Source organism: Syngnathoides biaculeatus, chromosome 2 (assembly GCF_019802595.1).
Source record: "Syngnathoides biaculeatus isolate LvHL_M chromosome 2, ASM1980259v1, whole genome shotgun sequence".
Lineage (NCBI taxonomy): Eukaryota > Metazoa > Chordata > Actinopteri > Syngnathiformes > Syngnathidae > Syngnathoides > Syngnathoides biaculeatus.
In genome coordinates, this window is record NC_084641.1 from 8,788,893 (window position 1) to 8,811,569 (window position 22,677).

General features: G+C 42.6%; 1 protein-coding gene across 5 annotated transcripts in view; it reads left to right on the forward strand.

The window, feature by feature from the left end:
- The window catches only part of LOC133506541 (receptor tyrosine-protein kinase erbB-4-like), a 182,902-nt gene that overhangs the window by 145,919 nt on the left and 14,306 nt on the right, over positions 1–22,677 (forward strand). For 4 of the 5 annotated variants that reach the window (XM_061830783.1, XM_061830801.1, XM_061830809.1 and 1 more), the window contains exons 18-20: positions 7,246–7,368; positions 7,470–7,568; positions 9,217–9,402. In XM_061830783.1, the coding sequence (XP_061686767.1) occupies positions 7,246–7,368; positions 7,470–7,568; positions 9,217–9,402 (408 nt within the window). The remainder of the gene's footprint in view (positions 1–7,245; positions 7,369–7,469; positions 7,569–9,216; positions 9,403–22,677) is intronic. The other variant, XM_061830790.1, reaches the window with a different exon arrangement.

Below are 22,677 nucleotides of genomic sequence, written 5' to 3' on the forward strand. Positions count from 1 at the left end.
CATTTTTCACTCGATTTTCCTTGGAGAGCATTCTCCCCCACATCAATTCCATGGATCACCTCTGTGTTGCCGCACATGCCCACAACTCAGGGTGAGGTTCAGTTGTATCATCGCCGCAGGCCCTGCAACTGGCCCACAGGAGTCCGCTTGTCATTCCACGTTTGGATTATTTTCAGGTGGATGGACCAGCTTGTAGGCAGCTGTCAAGCTGGAGGCAGAAAGCAGAGCAGGGCAGTCGCAGGAACTTTCTGCCTCCTCCCAGAACCACATATCGATCTTAATCATCTTAGAACAGCCACTGAACATCAATAGACACAAACACAGTAGCTTGTGGATGAAAAAGAATGCAACGAAACAAGAGAAAGTCCGTCCAACCATTTCATTGTATCTTCATTGTGGATGAGCTGGAGCTCATCTGACTTGGGGAGCAAGGTAAGGTACACCTTGAGCTGGTTGTCAGTCAGTCCATGGTGCACAATGGCAAATAACAATTTACACTCACATCCACAGCTAAGGACAATGTAGAGTCTTTAGTTAACCTAACACGTGTTTTTGCAATGTGATCGGAAGCAGCACCCAACCCACCCACCCCCAAAAAACATGCAAGCCCTGAGAGACCATTCAAACTCCATGCACACAGCAAGGCTAGAGCCCGGATTTGAACCCCAAAAGATGTGCTAAAAGAACCAGAAGTCTTGGCTCTTAATATTATGTAAAATAAAAGCATAAGGACAGGTGAAGCGCAATCCTGATTCATACACTATAGTCACATGGGACACTCTCTTCGAGAGTTGGGACTGTATCTATGGGCCATAATCTGTGTTCTACTTCATCCCGGGGGTGTTTGATGGTGTTGACATCAGGCTCAAGTTCTTCAACACCATACTCATCCAAGCATTGTGGACCTTGGTTTGTGAAGAGAAAAGGGCCTTCCTCAAATTCTTGTGTTAACTCATTATGAAAAAAGCTTTTGGGTTTCAGGGTCTTCTTCAAAAACCACGACAGAAATGTTTGAAATATACATCATCTAAGGATGCTCCTTTCATGGTGAGGATAGGGGAAAGGCTAAGTTAAAAGACGAATGAGTCACAGGGGAGGTATAAAAATGGGTTCACAGATCAGAACTGAGCAAAAAAAAAAAAAGAGAAAGATGAAACACAGCAAGAAAAGACAGCGAATGGCAAAACAAAGGAATGAAATAAGTGTGCTTTGCATGTCAACAGTCTTCACACGGGTGCTTGATATTGAAATGGTGGCTGCGTCCTCAGATCCCAGTTTGACAGCATATACTGGAGGCATCTTTTTCTCAACTGACACAAGAGGTGAGCTCTCAGTTTCACCCTCTACACCAAAAAAAAAAGACAAAGGGGCAGACAATTGAGCCCACAGCCTTCATCCAGACACACTTGATCTCACTCATCAGGGTCTATTATTTGTTTGAATTGAGGATCGAAGCCGAATGGGCAGTTTCATCAGACAAAAAGAGCCTTGGAAAAGTGTCAAGCTGAAAGTGAGTGCTACAAACGCCCCTCGTATGTTCGGAAGCCAAACACTAGTCTGAGCAGGGAAAAGAGTTGAGCTTTTGTTGCTGAAGTATTGCTCGATCCTTTTGTTGTCCTTGAATCAAGACATTTCAGGCAATCACAGATATATGCATGCATCTTTGGGGAAGGGCATTTTCAACTCCAAAAGGCCTGCGCCAGTGGACAAGGTCCAACTTCACTGACCTCTGACAAAAATCCCCATGAACAGAAATGCTCAAATATCTGGAAAAAAACTTCCCGAGATATTTCATTTTATTTTGCTGTACGTATTGTGGCCACACCATATCTAAGTATTTGTGTAGAGCATACAGCATATCACTTCAGTCGCGTGTAATCCTCACATTTCTAAAAGCACTACTTCTCATGAAAATAAATAAATAAATAATTGGTTGAATGACCAAACTAAGTATTGTTCAAGTTACTTATATTGCTATCATATTCTGTTGTGCACAAACATCAATGCAACACCATCCCTAAAAGAATAAAAACTCAAAAACATGTTATTACTCGCAAAAGCAAACAACTGTAGGTACATCATCTCCCTCAAAGTCTTTCAGAAAGGTCTGAGAGCCATGAGTGATGCAATAAATAGAATAATCAGCTGAGCAGTTTTAAATGACTGTATCTATATACCTTTGTGACTGAGCACTTTCTTCCGCACCAAAGCATGACAGCAATCATTTTATTAATAAAACGGGCTCCCTCAGATGGGTTTATTAGGGGTGTAATGATTCCTTTTGGGAACAATTCGATTTGTATAATTCTTTGTGGTTTCCGATTCAATTCAAGGATGATATTGGTTCAATTAGACCCAAAATTCAACCAGTGTGACTTTGGAATCAATAGCTGCATGCTGGACAGTGGAGGTAAAATTTGCCAGATTTCTGTTTTTCCTTGTAAAGGGGATCAAGTGAAACTTATAGGATCCATGCCTCCCTCCATCCATTGATTTTCTGAGCCGCTTATCCTCACAAGGATCATGGGCGTGCTGGAGCCTATCCCAGTTACCATCGGGCAGGAGGCGGGGGATACACCCTGAACTGGTTGCCAGCCAGTCGCAGGACGCATAAACAGACAACTGTCGCACTAACAGTCACACCTAGGGGCAATTTAGAGTGTCCAATTAATGTTGCATGTCTTTAGGAGGAAACCGGGATGCCCGGAAAAAACCCAGGCAACACGGACACAACATGCAAACTCCACACAGGCGGGTCCGGGATTTGAAACCCGGTCCTCAGAACTGTAAGATCAACCCTCCAATGATTTCTGCTACTGTGCCGCCCCTATAAGAATAATTAAATATAAACATTATGCTATTGTACCTGTATTTCTTTGAAGTCAAACGCAGGAGAAGAGCAACTTATTTGTATTTATATTATTTTAGCTATGATTTCACTGGTTCTTCTTGTTTTTTTTTCCCTCCTCAAAACAAGATGTTTAATTGATGCTAGAATTATGAGAGTGTTCTTGTCAAAATGTCTCTCCAGCAAGGACTCACAAGGGAAATATTTTCAGAATAGCGTTAATAATACATAGAGGGCTAAATAAATGAATATACCTGCACTTTGGAACACGTAGAGACCCTTGGAAACAGCATCCAGTAGTTCTCTTCCTCTCTTCATACCATCAGGTTTCATTCTTACAAATATTTCTACGACAGCTGCAATTGTTGGTGCATTCAGCGACATTTCTACTCTTCATATGTTCACAATGTAACCACATTCACCACACACTCATGCTAAGTAATGTATTGATCTCAAACCTCTCTATGTTAGCGGCTAAAGATCGAAGCTGGTGAGCTTGAAAGGCTTCGACGTGCAGGGCAAAGCCAGTCGCACACACACACTGGGGTGTCTCAGTCAACCCACTGGGGCATCACAGAGGAAACTGTTGATTTTGGAATATAAGGAAGGAAAGAGACAAAGAGGAATTTACTGTAGGAGAAAAAGTTAGCACTGGGGGACACTAATTGATGTGTACTAACCAAACAAAATAAGCTAAGTAACAGTATTTACATTTTTCATAGAAATAAAACACACTCATACTTCCATGTCATCCGTAACTCCAATATCGTTCCTTTGTATCGATAGAGTTGATTTTTAAAATTTTTCTTTTTTAAATCAGTGTGATTTCAACTGGGAGGCTAACATGCTGTCCACAGATCGATGCAATTGGATCGTTGGAGTATAAAGAGATACTTTGAGAGGATGAATGAATCCTTGCATGCCTAGTATGTAACCTAGTATCAAATTATTTTCACTCGTTATTGTAAAAAAATACAATTATTAAAATTAAAAATGTCCAACTTTCAACCTTGTGGTAACATAATGCCGCACAGCTCCCAACGAGGAAAGAGGTAGATTTTGACGACACTTTGCAGACGGTTAATTTTTCCAGGAGGATTAATAGATTTGTTTTGAAGCACTCTAGACCTCCATAGTGCCGCAAAGCATGCTGAGAGCATGTAAATAGCATTTAAAGTGCATGTTTTGTGTCAATTTTTTTATGAGTCATTCTTTTGTTTGATTATTTGCCAATTATTCTATTCTCTTTACTGTGGTGTGATAATTTGTGTTTTGTGAGTGACACTGTGAGTGTGCACGTCGTCAGTAATGTCCTTCCTACAGGCAGTGAGGCGCTTCTTCTGCTTACAGATGTAAAATGCAATTGTTCCTCACTGCCTCGTGAGCGCTATCATATGATAGCTTAGGTACAGGCTAAAACACGTGCTAGCATTCATGCTAACAGCATAATCAGTGTGTTTGAGTGTACTCCGTTGGACAAGTCACTCAACACCAATTGCAAACGTTGGAACTCAGTGAGTACATATGATGCGCCACATTGTACGGCATCATGTCTAATGTGACACCTCGTCTATTTAGAAGAGTGTTTAAGACCTTAACGGTCAGGAAAATATTTGGAAGATACGGTATTTAAAAAAATGTGGAGTGCATAATCTCCGAATTTACGGGGGCGCCAACAGTGAATCACGAATGGGTGAGGGCAAACTGTATAATTTTTGAAAAAATAGGAGGTTGAATATATCTGGACTAGCTTTCCACCTGATGGCCTCAATATGAAAAGGGTATGATTTGAGGAAGATTTGTGTTCACTGGACTTCAACACCATTTTCAATTGTGGAGTAAATGAGTTTTTGAAGGAAACGTGATCTCAGATGGATTGAGTTATTTTTTTCATCAATCCAAAGAGGAGCAACTGTTAATTAATCTTCACTTGCAGTTAATGTTGTTTTGTATCCATCCACATTTTCATTTGTTTTGCAATATTACAATGTCCTAAAGGCAGTTGGTGTTAGAAATAAAAAGCGGCCGGCAATATGATATTAATAGCTTTATGATGATTTTAGAATAATTTTGGATGAGAGTTTTCCTGGAGACAGAGTTCAACTATTTTCTTTTCCTGACAAATCATCCAATGAGCCCTGAAAATGTACACCTGTGTGTTCATTAATGCATGAAGGTTATTAATTTTTCAAGTGTTTTCTTGTTTAATGGTTGAGCACGTACCTTATTTGTCCAGCAAAGCTCGCTTCGCCTCCCCACTGCGCTTTCAGTGAAGCTCATTTAGCCGAGGCGTGGCGTTATTAGCCAGTAAATAAAGTGGCACGGCAACACTGCAAGCTAAGAAGGGCAAGAGAGAATCACATCTTCCGCCATGGGTGTGCCTTCTATTTACCAGCTCAATCCTGTAGCTCTCTTGTCGGCTCTCCTTGTGGCTTCCGTCCAGCCGCGTCCTAATGAAACAATAACAGCTACGGCCTGTCACCATTTGTTCTGATTACTGCTTCATCACAGAGTCGAATCTGTGCTCCCTCCCTCCGGCATCCCTCTTGCTTTCTTTTTACACGTGCTCCGTGTGAGCAAACACCTTGATGCTAATCATGCTCTTTTCCCAAATACCATGCTAATATGATGGATGAAAACCAGCCCGGACAAAATTTTTCCATTTACATTCCATGTTACGAGGCTATTAAATAACAACAAATACTCAAAGAAGACCTTGTATACTGAAAACTTCAAAAGGTTGGACACAATCCTTAGAACAAGTTCTACCGTAAAAAGTATGGAAATTGATCCATCATAACATTTTTTAATTGTGCAGTACACTTATTAGCATTTAAAACAATACAATTTTATATCTTAATTCATCTAAGTGGCAGATGTGTGTGTGTGTGTGTGGTGTGTGTGTGTGTGTGTGTGTGTGTGTGTGTGTGTGTGTGTGTGTGTGTATTGGAAACAGTAAAATGTCTGAAAATAAAATGTTATAATCTTTTAATAGCAAGTGAAAGTTGTTGCTCAAAGTGGATAGCCTTTAACTGCTTGGGAGGTGTGTTGCTTCGCATTTCGTTGCTGTTTGATGGGTTGAGGTCAGGGCTTTCGTCCAAGCATGTCCAGTGGGGCACGGCCATGGTGAAAAAAAGTAGAAAGGGCTCTCAAAACTGTTCCCAAGAAGTTCACATTAACTAGTGAGAGGAAGAATTACAGCGTGAGCCAAGGAGTCTATTGCAACCAAACTGATTAATTAATTGATTGACTACATTTTTTTATTTGTTTGTTTTTTTTCCCAGCTCGGCCTGCTAACCTACTTCTTGCAGTGACATCACTGTGGGTCTCTGCTTCAGGGCCTGAATCCAAGAACAAACAAATCACTGGCAGGCTGCCGGCGTAGTCATCCATTCTGTGCAGTGGGCAGGCAGGCGAGATGGTCACAGCTCTTATTGCGGTGATGGTTTTATGTCACGTCGAGTAAGTGTTTGAGTGGCTGAACAGCTGATGTATAGTCTCATTATATTGTTTGATGGCCGTGGTTGAGCGGCGTGATTATCCCGCTGATAAACCGCGGTGAGCCCGGCCTCCGATAGGCTCATTAAGACGCACATCGATCAGACGCATTGACTTCTCCGTGTGGTGGGACGTGTGTTTGGTACTTCGATATGAGCTTTTATTTGGGTGGCCGCTGGATGTCGATATGGCTTTGCCAATATATGTGAGTGTCGCTGTTCCATTTGCAGTCTGGTTGGATTTTTGCCTGGATTCTCTCGGGTCACTTAGTTACAGGTGAAGCGCTGCTTCTTTAGATTAAGGGGCTTAGGGTTTGTGGACTGGCGAGGTATGTGGCAAGCCAGCTGGTGGAATGCAACTGGGTGTCAGCTGTCACTGGATGCCAGGCGGGCTTCATCATAAACATTGGCACCGAATGGTTTGGTATATGCACAGCTGGGAACCTACGGGTCTTTTTCTGCTGTGCAAGCAGACGACATGAGACTGATTTGTTCAGTGTGGGCATGCTCCCTCCAACCTAGGAAATATTCACACCCCAGAAATATTTGTATTCCAGTGTGTGTGCCTTTGTGTGTGTCAAATGTATATGCAAGTTCCAGAATCATTGATATCAGGATGGGAAGGTCACAGATTTTGAATGTTTTTGTCATTTGTATTAAACACAAATCTTCCTTCATGCTCACTGCTGACTTGAAAGACTTACACTATTATTTTTGATGGAGCACCCTCAACATGCTGAGTGTTTCCGGCAGCGTCAGACGTGTTTTGCATTCAGAGCACAAGAAGAACATTTTTGACTGGAAGTTAAAAACGGCAGACTCAGACAACTCTGCATTTGGGAAATAGCGTTGTTTCATGATAAATAGCTGAACTATACACCATGTGTGTGTTTTTATCAGCTGGTAGAGCCCCTGACCCCCAGTGGAACGGCCCCCAACCAGGCTCAGCTGCGCATCCTGAAGGAGACTGAGTTAAAGAGGGTCAAGATTTTGGGCTCTGGGGCTTTTGGAACAGTCTACAAGGTAAGGCAGCCGGAGCACAAATTTGAATGACACCAGTTGATTTGTGTACTGTTTATCGAGACCTGGAGTCTCCGATTTATAATAATTGCTTCATTTTCTAGGGCATCTGGGTGCCAGAAGGGGAGACGGTGAAGATCCCAGTGGCTATTAAAATTCTAAACGAGACCACGGGCCCCAAAGCCAACGTGGAGTTCATGGACGTGCGTATTCCTGTCGCTTGCCACTTTGTTGGATTGCACACTTGGCTGTAAATTTTTATGAAAGTAGCATCTCAGGGATAAAAATGAACTGCCAAGACTGGATGAGACTATTAAAAACACCACTTGTTTATGATATGTGGCTTCTCTGGAGTCCCGCCAGGCGAGAGAAGTTTTTGTTTTTATCACCTCTTCCCGCCTCTCTTTTCCCTTCTCTTTTACCAATTTTTCTCTTCACACTCTCTTGATTTCACTGCTCCCATTTCGGAGTCTGGTGTTCTCTTCACCTCCAGCCTCTCCTCTCTTTTACCCTCTGTCGCTCCTTTTCTTCTGTTTCTCCCAGCAGGATTCTGCGTCCACAGCCAATATGCTCGCTCTGTCAGCTTGTTAAACAGCAATCTAAAGGCAGGCTCACGCCCCGCCACTAAGAAGCCAGCCACTGGAGTGCCAGCTCCAAGCACACATGCTCACTCACTTACACACGCACGCACACACACCACTACAATAACACCAACAAAAAAAATCGTTCCCCTGACAGTGGCGGTATGATTTGCGAGCGTTAGCAGATATGCGCATGTGAGTGACCAGGTTCGTGATTTTAATATATATAATCGTATTTATATTAATATATTTAGATATTTTATTAATATTTATAACACATAATAGCACACCTATTCAGTGTCTTCAGATTCTGTAATATGCAAGATGAGCGTATAGCCATGTCTGTGTGTCGCAAAGTAAGTTAGATGGGAAAATAAGGTCATCCGGCAGTAATGGAGGTGAATGTACAGGAGGATGAGAGACAAAGCAAAACACAGCTGCACTTTCGAGCACTCCTTCATACTCGGAAACACACAGGAGTAAAAAGTTTAGCACTGCATAATGTTCAACTCCATGAAGCTTTGGGAACCGTCATTACTTTTTTGTTTTGTCTTCTTTCACTCTCACCATCCTTTTCCTCTTCCTGCCGAGCTGTGTACCTGACATGAAGGCGTTTAGAGGTGCAGAATGCTTTGGGGAGAGAGGTGGTGGTTTCAGGACATGGTCATGTATTGGGGATCACTTTTAAATCGAGGTGTTTCTCTGGCCTGTGGCGCCTGTTTAGAATTAATGAACTGCCTCCCACATTACCACCAAGGATTCTGTGATTCTATATTTAAAGCGGCACCTCATCTACACATGCGCTACAGTGAGGTGAAAGGTGTCCGAGGCTCATTCAGATATGCCACGGCCTACATTTTAATTGTGCTGGTGCAACATGGATGAAACTCTGTGTGAAATGTAGATGAAAAAGGCTGTGTCTATCCTGCTTTGAAGAGGTTTTCTTGCAGTTTTTTTTTTTTTTAATCTGAGAGAATACTCCACGAACAGATGCTGCATGCAAATACAGTCAGTAAACCGTCTTCATTTATGCATAGATCTCTACCTCCACTTGGATTATTGTGCACAAGTAGTCATGCATAATAGATACACGGAGAGGACCTGAGTTCCACTATGAAAAGAGGAACAGATATTTGTTGACAAATAGACATTATGACTCATAACAACTTTTCAGGTCTCTAAAACTTTAACCTGTCAGCAGAATCAGAGTCCCATACTTAATTCCAGATGGAGTGGCAATCCTCTGAGTCCCTTTTTGTCTTTCACCCAGGAGGCGCTGATCATGGCCAGCATGGAACACCCCCACCTGGTGCGCCTACTGGGCGTCTGCCTGAGCCCCACCATCCAGCTGGTCACTCAACTTATGCCACACGGCTGCCTCCTCGACTATGTGCACGAGCACAAGGACAACATTGGGTCACAGCTGCTGCTCAACTGGTGCGTCCAAATCGCCAAGGTGGGTGACTACAATCGAGAAGGACTCAACAAAACGCCGTACCAGAACTTTTTAGTCAATTTGCTCTTTAACAAGTCAAGCCTGGCCTTCCTATTCTTCCTGATAAAGATTGGTTTATATCTTGTGGTCTCGCCTCGGTACTTTTGTTCATAAAGTACAGTATGAAACCAAGTTTGGCCCTTGCCCAAATTTTTTCCGGACATTTGAGCCGTTCTTGTATTTTCATCGGACAAACCCTGCTTTTCTGACGAGAAAACCTTTTTTCCTCATTTAGAGTATTACTCATCTGAGCAACTGATATAATTGGCTGAGGGCCACAAGTTGCCAAATTTTGCTTTAGATTTTTCCCTCTGAAATTTGTTGATGGTGTCACTAACAGTTGTTTGATCCTTCATGGGAACCCTTTCAGAGTTTTAGTCAAATCTTTAGCTGCACTTTTTTCTATGATCTTCCCGTTCAATGTATGTTACTCAGTACCCCAGTGGTTTCTTTCTTCTCCAGTGCATTACAAGTGGTTGTACTAAGCTTTGGTTCGTGTTTGTGCAATTCTTTTGATTGATTTTAAATCTTCTCCCAGATTCCCAGTTGCCTTTCTATGGATGAAAATGTGTTGGGTTTTGTGATGGAGACACTTTTAACTGGTATGAACAGCAGAAGAAAAACCCATCTGAAACAGAGTGAAGACATCCATTCAGTGATGGTCCTTCTTTGAAGTTAGCCTTGCTTGTTTTCTTGTAATAACTACATGCCAAAATAATCCATCCATTAACTATACCAAAGTGTCACAAGGATTTGTAGCCTATCCCAGCTGACATCTTGTAAAAAGCAAACAGCCATTCATGAAACACAGGAGAGACCGGCAATCTCTAATTTCAAGGGTTCTGTACTGTTCTTGTTTTTTGAAGAAGTTTCACCTCTATCCAAATCAAATCCAATTTCTAAACGAGACCATGGGCCGCAAAGCCAACGTGGAGTTCATGGACGCGTGTATTCCTGTCGCTTGCCACTTTTTTGAATCACACGCTTGGCTGTAAATTTTTATGAAAGTAGCATCTCAGGAATAAAAATTCAAAGGTGTGTGTATATGTATGGGTATATATATCCAAAAGTCTGCTTCAGTTGTTCAGCGCCCTTATTACCATTTACCCTAATGAGGTGTTTAGCCACAAGACAAGTGAATGACTTATTGGTATGCAGGATGCCCATTTCCTCACCACACTGGGCAACAGTAACAATATCCTATTATTGACCACCACCAGGGAACACATCTACCGAAGCATAAATAGAGAAACTGAGCACTGAGAATTTAGAACTGAAGAATGTTTTTGGATGAAAGGGTCCAGTTACCTTGATTCAACCTTTTTAGATTACCTACCTGGATGACGGAGAATCAACACAAAGAAGAGGAGGAAACCGGATCCAGCGTCAGAAGAAAAAGAGGAATGCACAGAGCCTACAACTGAGTGTAGGGACTTTGAATGTTGGGACTATGACAGGAAAAGCACAGGAGTTGGTTGACATGATGATTAGGAGAAAGGTTGATATTCTGTGCATCCAAGAGAGCAGGTGGAAAGGTAGTAAGGCTAGAAGTTTGGGAGCAGGGTTTAAATTATTCTACCACGGAGTAGATGGGAAGAGAAATGGAGTAGGGGTTATTTTAAAGGAAGAGCTGGCTAAGAATGTCTTGGAGGTGAAAAGAGTATCAGATCGAGTGATGAGACTAAAATTTGAAATTGAGGGTGTTATGTATAATGTGGTTAGCGGCTATGCACCACAGGTAGGATGTGACCTAGAGTTGAAAGAGAAATTCTGGAAGGAACTAGATGAAGTAGTTCTGAGCATCCCAGACAGGGAGAGAGTTGTGATTGGTGCAGATTGTAATGGACATATTGGTAAAGGAAACAGGGGCGATGAAGAAGTGATGGGTAAGTACGGCATCCAGGAAAGGAACTTTGAAGGGCAGATGGTGGTGGACTTTGCAAAAAGGATGGAGATGGCTGTAGTGAACACTTATTTCCAGAAGAGGGAGGGACATATAGTGACCTACAAGAGCGGAGGTAGAACCACGGAGGTAGATTATATTTTGTGCAGACGATGTAATCTGAAGGAGGTTACTGACTGTAAAGTAGTGGTAGGGGAGAGTGTAGCTCGACAGCATAGGATGGTAGTATGTAGGATGATTCTGGTGGTGGGTAGGAAGATTAAGAAGACAAAGGTAGAGCAGAGAACCATGTGGTGGAAGCTGAGAAATGTTGTGCGGCCTTCCGGAAAGAGGTGAGACAGGCTCTCGATGGACAACCGAAGCTCCCGGAAGACTGGACGACGACAGCCAAGGTGATCAGAGAGACAGGCAGGAGAGTACTTGGTGTGTCATCTGGTAGGAAAGGGGAGAAGGAGACTTGGTGGTGGAATCCCAAAATACAGGGAGTCATACAAGGAAAGAGATTAGCGAAGAAGAAGTGGGATACTGAGAGGACTGAGGAGAGGCGAAAGGAGTACATCGAGATGCGACGTAGGGCAAAGGTAGAGGTGGCAAAGGCTAAACAAGAGGCATATGAAGACATGTACACCAGGTTGGACACGAAAGAAGGAGAAAAGGATCTCTACAGGTTGGCCAGACAGAGGGATAGAGATGGGAAGGATGTGCAGCAGGTAAGGGTGATTAAGGATAGAGATGGAAATGTGTTGACTGGTGCCGGTAGTGTGCTAAATAGATGGAAAGAATACTTTGAGAAGTTGATGAATGAAGAAAATGAGAGAGAAGGAAGAGTTGAAGAGGCAAGAGTGAAGGACCAGGAAGTGGAAATGATTACTAAGGAGGAAGTCAGAAAGGCACTACAAAGGATGAAAAATGGAAAGGCAGTTGGTCCTGATGACATACCGGTAGAAGTATGGAAGCAATTTGGAGAGATGGCTGTGGAGTTTTTGACCAACTTATTCAACAGAATACTAGCGGGCGAAAAGATGCCTGAAGAATGGAGGAAAAGTGTTCTAGTTCCCATTTTTAAGAACAAAGGGGATGTTCAGAGCTGTGGGAACTATAGAGGAATAAAGTTGATGAGCCACACAATGAAGTTATGGGAAAGAGTAGTGGAGGCTAGACTCAGGACAGAAGTAAGTATCTGCAAGCAACAGTATGGTTTCATGCCTAGAAAGAGTACCACAGATGCATTATTTGCCTTGAGGATGCTCGTGGAAAAATACAGAGAAAGTCAGAAGGAGCTACATTGTGTCTTTGTGGATCTAGAGAAAGCCTATGACAGAGTACCAAGAGAGGAACTGTGGTACTGCATGCGTAAGTCTGGTGTGGCAGAGAAGTATGTTAAAATAGTACAGGACATGTATGATGGCAGCAGAACAATGTTGAGGTGTGCCTTAGGTGTGACAGAGGAATTTAAGGTGGAGGTGGGACTGCATCAGGGATCAGCTCTGAGCCCCTTCCTGTTTGCAGTGGTAATGGATAGGCTGACAGATGAGGTTAGACTGCAATCCCCTTGGACCATGATGTTCGCAGATGATATTGTCATATGCAGTGAAAGCAGGGAGCACGCAGAGGAACAATTGGAAAGATGGAGACATGCACTGGAAAGGAGAGGAATGAAGATTAGCCGAAGTAAAACAGAATATATGTGGGTGAATGAGAAAAGTGGAGGGGGAAGAGTGAGGCTACAGGGAGAAGAGATAGCGAGGGTGGACGACTTCAAATACTTGGGGTCAACAATACAGAGCAATGGAGAGTGTGGTCAGGAAGTGAAGAAACGGGTCCAAGCAGGTTGGAACAGCTGGCGAAAGGTGTCTGGTGTGTTATGTGACAGAAGAGTGTCTGCTAGGATGAAGGGCAAAGTTTACAAAACAGTGGTGAGGCCGGCCATGATGTACGGATTAGAGACGGTGGCACTGAAGAAACAACAGGAAGCTGAACTGGAGGTGGCAGAAATGAAGATGTTGAGGTTCTCGCTCGGAGTGACCAGGTTGGATAGGATTAGAAATGAGCTCATTTGAGGGACAGCCAAAGCTGGATGTTTTGGAGACAAGATTCGAGAGAGCAGACTTCGATGGTTTGGACATGTTCAGAGGCGAGAGAGTGAGTATATTGGTAGAAGGATGCTGAGGATGGAGCTCCCAGGCAAAAGAGCGAGAGGAAGACCAAAGAGAAGGTTTATGGATGTGGTGAGGGAAGACATGAGGGCAGTTGGGGTTAGAGAGGAAGATGCAGGAGATAGGCTAAGATGGCAAAAGATGACACGCTGTGGCGACCCCTAACGGGACAAGCCGAAAGGAAAAGAAGAAGAAGAAGAAGAAGATGACGGAGAATCTACAAAATCATATTCACACTGTCGCTGAGTGGGAACTGATCCCTTGCTGCCTGCACAGACGTCCACTGCGGGAACTACTACAGTGCTATGATGTAGCCGACACCTATCTACATCCAAGCTAAACACCGAGCGCATAAAAACCTAGATCAGCATTTATTATTCACAACCACAATATTGTCAGGTGAACTGAACAGGCCAAATGAAGAAATAATATAGAATTTAAAGATAAAGGATTAATTATTCCTGACATTCCAAGACATTACCAGAGATATTTCTCCTGCCCAAGCCATTGAGATTGATTTTGCTCTTTTTGTATTGGACATGTCACTTATTTCGAATCATTGATGAGATGATGTTTTTGATGAGGTCTGTCTGGGAGGGCCTAACCCTTTATTTGCCCCATGACAAATGAATGAAGTCATCTTACTGCTGTAACTGGAGTCCATTGTAACTGCTGTTCTGGTGATAGTAAGGTCGTGTAAGTCCTGACCGCTTGATCGCAACTCATTTTTGCGATCTTGATGTGCATGAAGCTATCCTGCACTGCCTGATTTATTGAGTTTAAATGACATTTTATTAAATTAGATAATCAGTCCATCAGATTTAGTATGGCTCTTTGTCTTTTTCAGACAAAGACAATATCAACAATGCAACAATATATATCAATAATCATTCATCAATTTGTCTTTTTTTTCTATTCAGCGAAAGATGCAGTTAATCCCCATTGTATCACCCTTCACCTTGAATTGGTTACTAATCATTCACAGGGTGCAAACCTGACAGTTGACACTTCCACTTGACCATTCAAGAATACATTTATCTGGTCGAAAAGCTAATAACAGCATATCGTTCATCCTTTGTAGAATACACAATATTGTCAAATGGGACAATGAGATCTAAAAAAATTTTGACCGACGAAGAGAGAGATATTTTTTTTTTTTCCCGATGGCCACTCCTACCCCCACAGCCAGCGCCACGACAACTGCACAAACACTAGCCGTATGTGGTCTCTGACCCAGGCAGGTGACCGCTGTGCTGCAAATAGATTGGCCGCGGCCCGTCGCCAGACATTGACTCACTATCACTGAGTGTTTTGGGCATTGAGATAATGGCTGCCATTAATCTACAGCCACACTCAGGGCTGCCTTGCTGCCACACTTGCACACACTTACACACTGACTGACACTTGCATAAACACACAGATAATGTAGCACAGCTCGATTGCTTTCAATCTTTTAATTCATTAGTTTGTTCTTTTCTTTGCTCACCTGTAAAGATACACCTCCTGTCTCTTTTCCCACTGAAGCCAACCCCTCTGTTTAAAGAAGTCAAAGTTTGCCCTTTGAACATTCCCCAAGATGTGTGTGCGTGCATGTGTGAGTGTACGTGCGCATGCGTGAATGTGTGCGTGCGTGCGTGTGCGTGTGTGTGTGTGTGTGTGTGGTGTGTGTGTGGTGTGTGTGTGTGTGTATGCAGGTGTGTGCTTGAGGGGAAGTCTCAATGCATATAATTGGACCAAGCATCACTCCTTTGCTGATTCTCGTGTCGTGTAATTTTTCACTTGGTTTTGCATTCTGGATGGAATAATTAGGTTTGCTATGTATTTCAATGAACAAATAAATCTGTGAATTAAATATGGGATTTTGGCTGAATAGTCCAAAGGGCTGTCTGGGGGAGTCATTTAATTTGGTTCTCCTCCTACTGTAGTGCTCTGTGTTGCTTTCCCAGATTTTAAATCTTCCATCCATGCATCCATCCATGCATTTTCCGTGCCACTTATCCTCAGTTGGGTTGTGTGCGTGCTGGAGCCTATCCCAGCTATCTTTGTGCATGAGCCAGGGTACACCCTGAACTTGTCACCAGTCAATCCCAGGGCACACAGATAACCAATCATTCGCACTCACAATCAAACCTACAGGCAAGTCTTAAATCAATCTACCATACATGTTTTTGGGATATACTGTAGGAGGAAACCAGAGTGTCTGGACAAAACCCATGCATGTACGGGGAGAACATGCAAACTCCACACAGGGAAGGCTTGGCTTTGAACCCTAATCCTCAGAACTGCAAGGTACATGTGCTAACTAGTGTTCCACCATGCCAGTCTTTAAATCTTATGACATTTGGCTTTCATGCCCAAAATAACCATCTTGACCATCGTCAAAGAGGTTTGCTGAGGTATAGCAGGATTGGTGAGAATACTCCCTGTAGCTAGGAAACATTTGCATAACATGCCCTACAGCAACACCCTCCACACACACACACACACACACACACACACACACACACACACATGCACACACATGAACATGTACGCATACACGCGCCACAATTCATCGTGTCAAGCAGAGATGTCGCGGTCTGGGTGGCGTTTTGCTGATTGACAGGGCTAATGATGGTGCCAAATATTGACCTTCTCTGAGGTAAACCTGATGCAGTACAGTACTGCATTTTAGTAAAATATTAATGAGCCTGCATAAGCAATGGGGTGACAATTTACATGTACTCTGTTTTGCTGTGCCAATGTCAGAAATAAAAATGGTGAGATTTTTTTTTTCTGCCAAATCAGCAGTCACCTTCTTATAGAGGGTGAAGTATAATTTTCATCTACATGTGTGCGTATGTCTGTGAGGTTTGCATCCTGCAGCGATTTCCCAGATCCCTCTCCACCATTTCTCTTGCACCTTAAAGACCCTGTGGGATGAGATCCAATCTGGTTAACATTTTCTCTCATTTTCTAGGAGTCACTGACTTCCCTGGTACCCTGGACTGACCAAACACATTTCTGCAGGACTCATTGTACTACTACTGTACTACTACCCTACTATTGCCTTCAGCAAGTCAAGTTTTGGCAAGGGGGTCATGATTTGGTTAGTGAGTTAGTTGACTACTCCTCGAGTATTTAGAGTATCGTTCCTGTTTTCAATATTTGAAGAAGCGAGGATGTTTTGTTTGTTTTGGAGTTTTTCATGTAGCAATTTACATAAGTAAACAGAAAATGTAGTATGTAGGTGAAAGAAGGGTGTGGAAGACAGTTCCCTTGGGGCAACAGAAGAACTAGGAGATGGATGGGATTTGAATGGTTTCATTTGAACAAAATGGCTGCGGCCAAACCGGTAAGAACCCAACAACTGAAGGGGTGTGTATGTAATCCCAATGTGATGAAGTCTGTTCAAGTGGATGATGTGGGAAATGAAATCAAAAGATGCAGTCAGATAAAAGAGGATGAGGATAGTGAGTATGACAGAGAAAGCCACCCGGAAGAGGTCATAGTTGATTTTGATGAGTGCTGTTTCAGTGCTATGGAGGTGGCAGAAACTAGACTGGAATTGTTCATCGAGATTATTGGAAGTGAGGTGGAAGTGGAGCCTTGAATAATCTTACTATTCCAAGATTTTTAAGAGAAATGGGAGGTTCGAGATGGGACTAAGGTTATTGAAATTATTTGTAATTAACTTTTTTAAATTTTATTTTTTTTTTTTTCATTCTTAGGGATATGGCTATAGTTTTGAATGCTCTGGGAACTATACCCAAAAAGAAAGATAAGTGGGATGAAAGGCATCCTTTTCCCAAAACTGCATGGAGAGGGGGTCAAACAAGTGAAGGGCTTGGAGGAACAGATGATTTCTGAAATGTCCATGGGGGGGAACTTGAAGGTGAATGGATGGATATGACAAGAGAAAACAATAAGTGTGGGGTAAAGCAGGTGGAAGGAAGACGCTGTTGGATCCATTTGATTTTTGCATTAAAAAATTATATAAGGGAATTACAGAAAGCAGTGTTGCTTTCCCATCCTGAGACACTGGACAGTGGACCAGAATTTCCTCAAAGCCATCTAGAAGTCTTTCTCCATGGCCTCACCAAAATCCTCCCGTGCCTGAGTTTTTGCTTCAGCAACAACCAAAGCTGCATTCTGCTTCACCAGCGAGTACCCATCAGCTGGTTTGGGAGTCCCATAACTCAAAAATGCCTGACAGAACACCTTCTTCAGCTTGACAGCATCCCTCAGCTTTGGCACCCACTAACAGGGATTGTTGCCACGAGAGGCACTGACCACTTTACAGCCACAGCTCCAGTCTGTTGCCTCAGCAATGGAGGTGTGGAACATGGTCCACTCAGTCTCAATGTCCCCCGCTTCCGCCGGAACATGACACAAGTTCTTTCAGAGGTGGGAGTTGAAACTCTTTCTGACAGGGGATTCTGCCAGACTTTCCCAGCAGGCACTCACGATACATTTGGGGCTGGCACATCGGACCGGCAACTCACCACCAGGTGATGATCAGTGGACAGCTGCACCCCTCTCTTCACCTAAGTCTCCAAGACATGCAGTCCCAAGTCCAATGACACAACCACAAAATCAGTCATCGAACTGCAACCAAGGGTGTCTTGGCGTCAAGTGCACATGTGGACACCTTTATGTTTGAAGATGGTGTTTGTTATGGACAACCCACGATTAGATCAGAAGCCCAGTAACAGAACAGCGCTCGGATTCAGATGGGGGTAATGGGGGAATGTCTTCTTCCTAATCACGCATGGAATTCATTGCCCACATGAGCATTGAATTCCCCCAGCAGAACGATTGAGTGCCCAGCAGGAGCACTCTCCAGCACGTCCTACTGGAAAGAGACTCTGGGGATGACACAGGACACACCGGAGAGACTATGTCTTGAGGCTGACCTGGGAACGCCTTGGGAGCGCACCAGAAAAGATGGATGAAGGGGCTGGGGAAAGGGAAGTCTGGGCATCCCTGCTAAAATTACTGCCCCACATCCTGAACCTGGTGAGTGGTAGAAGATTGGATGGATGGATGGATGGATGGATGGATGGATGGATGGATGGATGGATGGATGGATGGATGGAAGTATCCTCTCCACTGATTGGCTGAATCTTACAATGTGCCCACAGAATGGATCTTAAAAATATCCAAGTGGGTTATATTTATTTTTCATCCATTTTTTATACTGCTCATTATTGATACAATGGGAAATTTAAGGCCAAGAAGCCATAGAGTTGTGATCCATCCTCGGTGATTAATTTTCACCAGACTTCATTAAAATGCACTCTCATATTTCTTTACGTCTCTTAGTCAAGAAACACATTCTACTCAGCAAACAGTACGACCTGCATAGTAGAGTCTGAGATATGCACACCAGCACAAGAACATAGTGGTCCCCACGAGTACGTGTGGCCCTGCTGATGCAACAAAATAAGGGAAGTGGGCTCGGGGAGAGGTGATGGGGAGAGCTGGCACATGAGGGATAAGCCCCTGGGGTCTTTCTAATTATCTGTAAGGATCAGCAGTGCTCAAGGATGCGTGAGGGGAGGGATTTGACTGCCAGATCCACTGGGTAAGAATGCCTGATTGGATCGGTCACCTCTTTCCCTGCACAGCCATTACCGATGGCGCCTGCAGCCGTGGCTCATTAGATACGGGCCTGTTTGCGCATGCAGATGAATGGCGGCAGCTGACTTTTAAAACATTCTCCTGCGACTTTTTCATTTTGTTTTTATTCTGATCACCATTAGATTTACATGCACACCGACAAAAGTAACTGTCATTAAAGAAGGCTTCATGTTGTTTCAGTGAATATTGTGGCTGAATGGTGGCTGAAATAACTTGAGGCTGATGAGACTGGAATTTGCCAAAATGCATATCGACAATCCAAAAGGCCTATGGGTGCGTTTCAAACCTGAGACAGTTGGAGAAGTTCACTCATGAGGAGTGGGCCAAAATACATGTAACAGATGCACAAGTCTCACAAATGAGTAGAATTGCACTAGCAGTGGACGACAGACCTCCAAAACAATATTAAGCATGTCAATCTGATTTTTTTGATAATCTAACTTTTGAACAGTAAATATCCAGTAACTTGAAGAAGGCTGTGCAGTTTTGCAGTTTGATAGCTTTGGAGTAGGCCTCATTGTGCGACAAACATTTGACTCCAACCCTGACAAAATGCTGTTGTTTTTACACTGATTTGTACATGTGGTTGAGGTCTTTATTTAAAAAAAAAAAAAAAAAAAAACATTGAAATACTTTAAAATTCTAATCCACAACAACTTTTTGTTTAAAATAATAGTAATTTCAACATGAGCCACTACAAGAGTAGATGATAGAATGCTGATTATGCTGATCAGCCTCTGAAACATATAAATATTTTTAATACCTTTTTGATATATATATTTAGTGCGTGGCACTCTACCTTTGTTATATTAGCTCGCACTGTGGGTGCCACAAAGGATTGTGAGGCCCTCTGAAAAGTGAAAAACAATACAAAACAAAGGCATTTCCATGGATGTGGGGATTTTCAATATCAATACTTTTTATTGAGCATACTTTTTTATCGAGTCTGTCAGTCATGGACCCTGAGAATCACCATCAGTTCCCATACACAAAGTGGGCCTCGCTCTCCCCTGGCGTCATACATGGCAGATGTAATCAAGGAAATGGGAATATAACAATTTCTCCAGGATCTATTCTCATAATGAAAATTATCCGCTGTGATTAAGAATTTTAACTGCTCAGTGTCCAAGCAAGCAGCAGAAAAATTACAGGCATTACTGAGGTTGAAGGCAGCGACCTGATGGTGCTAAGCTGACCAAAACAAAGACGGTCCTCCCCTAGAACCTCAGAGCTGAGAGCTGCTGAGCTTCAAGAAACCCTTTATTTACGTAATCACTACTGGTGGCCAACTTCATCCTCACGATTCATCATAGTTTCATAATTACAGGTTTGCATGTGTACATCTTATTTTTTTTCATTCCACTTGTTAAAAAAAAAAAGTGGAAAGTACTGAGGCACTGAAATTTCACCCACTAATATTTATCATCTGAAAATGATCCATAAGTGCATTTTATTGGACCGAGAGACTTTTTCCACTGAAATAAAATGTTCGAAACTGGATGTAGGTATGGCACAAGCAAAAACTGCCGCCAGTGTGCAGTCGTGTATCGTTTGAAAACAAAGAAATGTGGCGGATGCACATTGAAGAGAACCCAACCTCGCTGGTTTCTGTTGTTCAGGTACTTAGGTGGAATGCTTGTTGCACACAATGTGATGGTGCTTACCTGAGTGAAGCGAAGAGAAAAGGGCAATGCTTCTTGCAAGGCAACTCGGCTAAATACGATGCAGAGCAGTAGAGGTGAACATTTGCTTCACATCCAGTGTCAATGCAGCATAAGTGAAAAACATGGTGGACAAGCAGGCACTCTTATTATCAGAGGTTTCTAAATACAGACAATTGTATGCTTCACTGTGAGTTGTAGTATTTTTTGTAAGCCCTAGTCACTATACACTGCCCCTTATAGTGTGGGAGAATATTGTCGAACACCGAGGGCTACAAATTTTGTGGGAAAGAGACCAATGCTCTATTATATTATTTGAAGTCTCCAGGTGTCATTGTAAAATTAAGCAGAAGTGTCACAGCACAGTAATTTTGTCAATGGGGGGTACTCTGTTTGTCTGAAGACGTGGTTCAACTTCCGTTTTTGAAACAATCAGTGATAGCTTGTTGTGCTGTGCACTTCAATAAAGTTTACATTACACATTCGATTGGTCACTCTTGTACTTTGAGTTTTTTCTTTTTATTCACTGGTCTTTTTGTCGAAGGACCAGCACTTGGAGCAAGCTTTCTTTGCCTCCATGGTAACTTATTGAGCACTGCTGGCTCACTCAATAAATCGCCACAAAAACTTCCTTTAAAAGCTTCTAATGAATGACGCTTTCGCAGAAAGAAAACACTAAATAGGTTGCACATGTGCATGGGATTGTTTATGTTGGGATTTGTTTCCAGTAATTGAGTGGCTTTTTCACACAGGCAAGCAAATGAATTTGGTACGGACCATTGTCAACCGTACAAAAGCAAAAATGGATACCAAACTGCAGACAAATTGTCTTCGAAATAAAATGGTAAAAAACAGACTTGTATGAAAATTGACTTCTAAAACTGTCATCTACAGTAACTCCAAAAATAGTCAATGAAATGTTATGGTAGAATTTTATTGAAACCTCTCAAGTTCAAGGTGAATTTGAATCACATTTTGATTTTCATTTTGATTATTTATTTCATATCCATTTTTGTGGCATTTGTTTAACTGCCTTGTTATTTTAGATTTCATTATATTTTTTCCTTTTAAGTCCCAAAACAGTATCGGCATTGGTTTGTCCTGTGACATTTGGGAAAAATCTGCCCTACACAGGAGTCAAAGATTAGATGATTTCACATTTTGTTCTTGAGTGAGATTTCCCATGACTATTAATGCGAACAGATATTCTACACTCACCTCTCGCAGCACATGCTTTGAGTAAATACTTTATACTCCAAACACCCATCTTAGCTTGATAAGTGCATTTTTTTTTTTTCAAACACTCTGACTCAAGGTCGGCTGACTGCAGGGAAAATGGGCGGAAACTTTCATTCAGAACCACAAATCACATTCACCAACTGTTCATTAGAGAGCCAGTGTTTTGGAGCTCAGGGAAATAATACCAGACCGTACAGCATATTTCCTAAAGTTACCCCCCCCCCCCCGCAATATAATATTATATGAAAATAGCTCTCATGCTTTTTTTCAAATCTTGTATATGTACATTTTTCACAAGAGTATTGTACAATAAAAATTGAATTTCTTACGAAATGTGATGCTGGCTGTCTGTGTGGGGTGGCCTTTCTTTCTATCGCACATGAAGCATTCAGGACATGACAGACGGCCACCTGGGCCACCTGGGCAGTCCCATTGTGGATATTGCTTATCACACTAGTACCAGTTCTCAGCATGGCGACAGGCTCATATTGCTCACATTGTTTCCATTTGAAGAAGAGGAAGCGGATTCAAAGGGAGATGGATAGGGAAACTAGAGCCTCGTCTCCTGGTTAAGAGCTAAGTATCCTGCCATTTGTGGATACTTTGTAGGAGGGGTAGCATTATTAGCTTCATGTTGCCTGGCAAGAGTGATAAA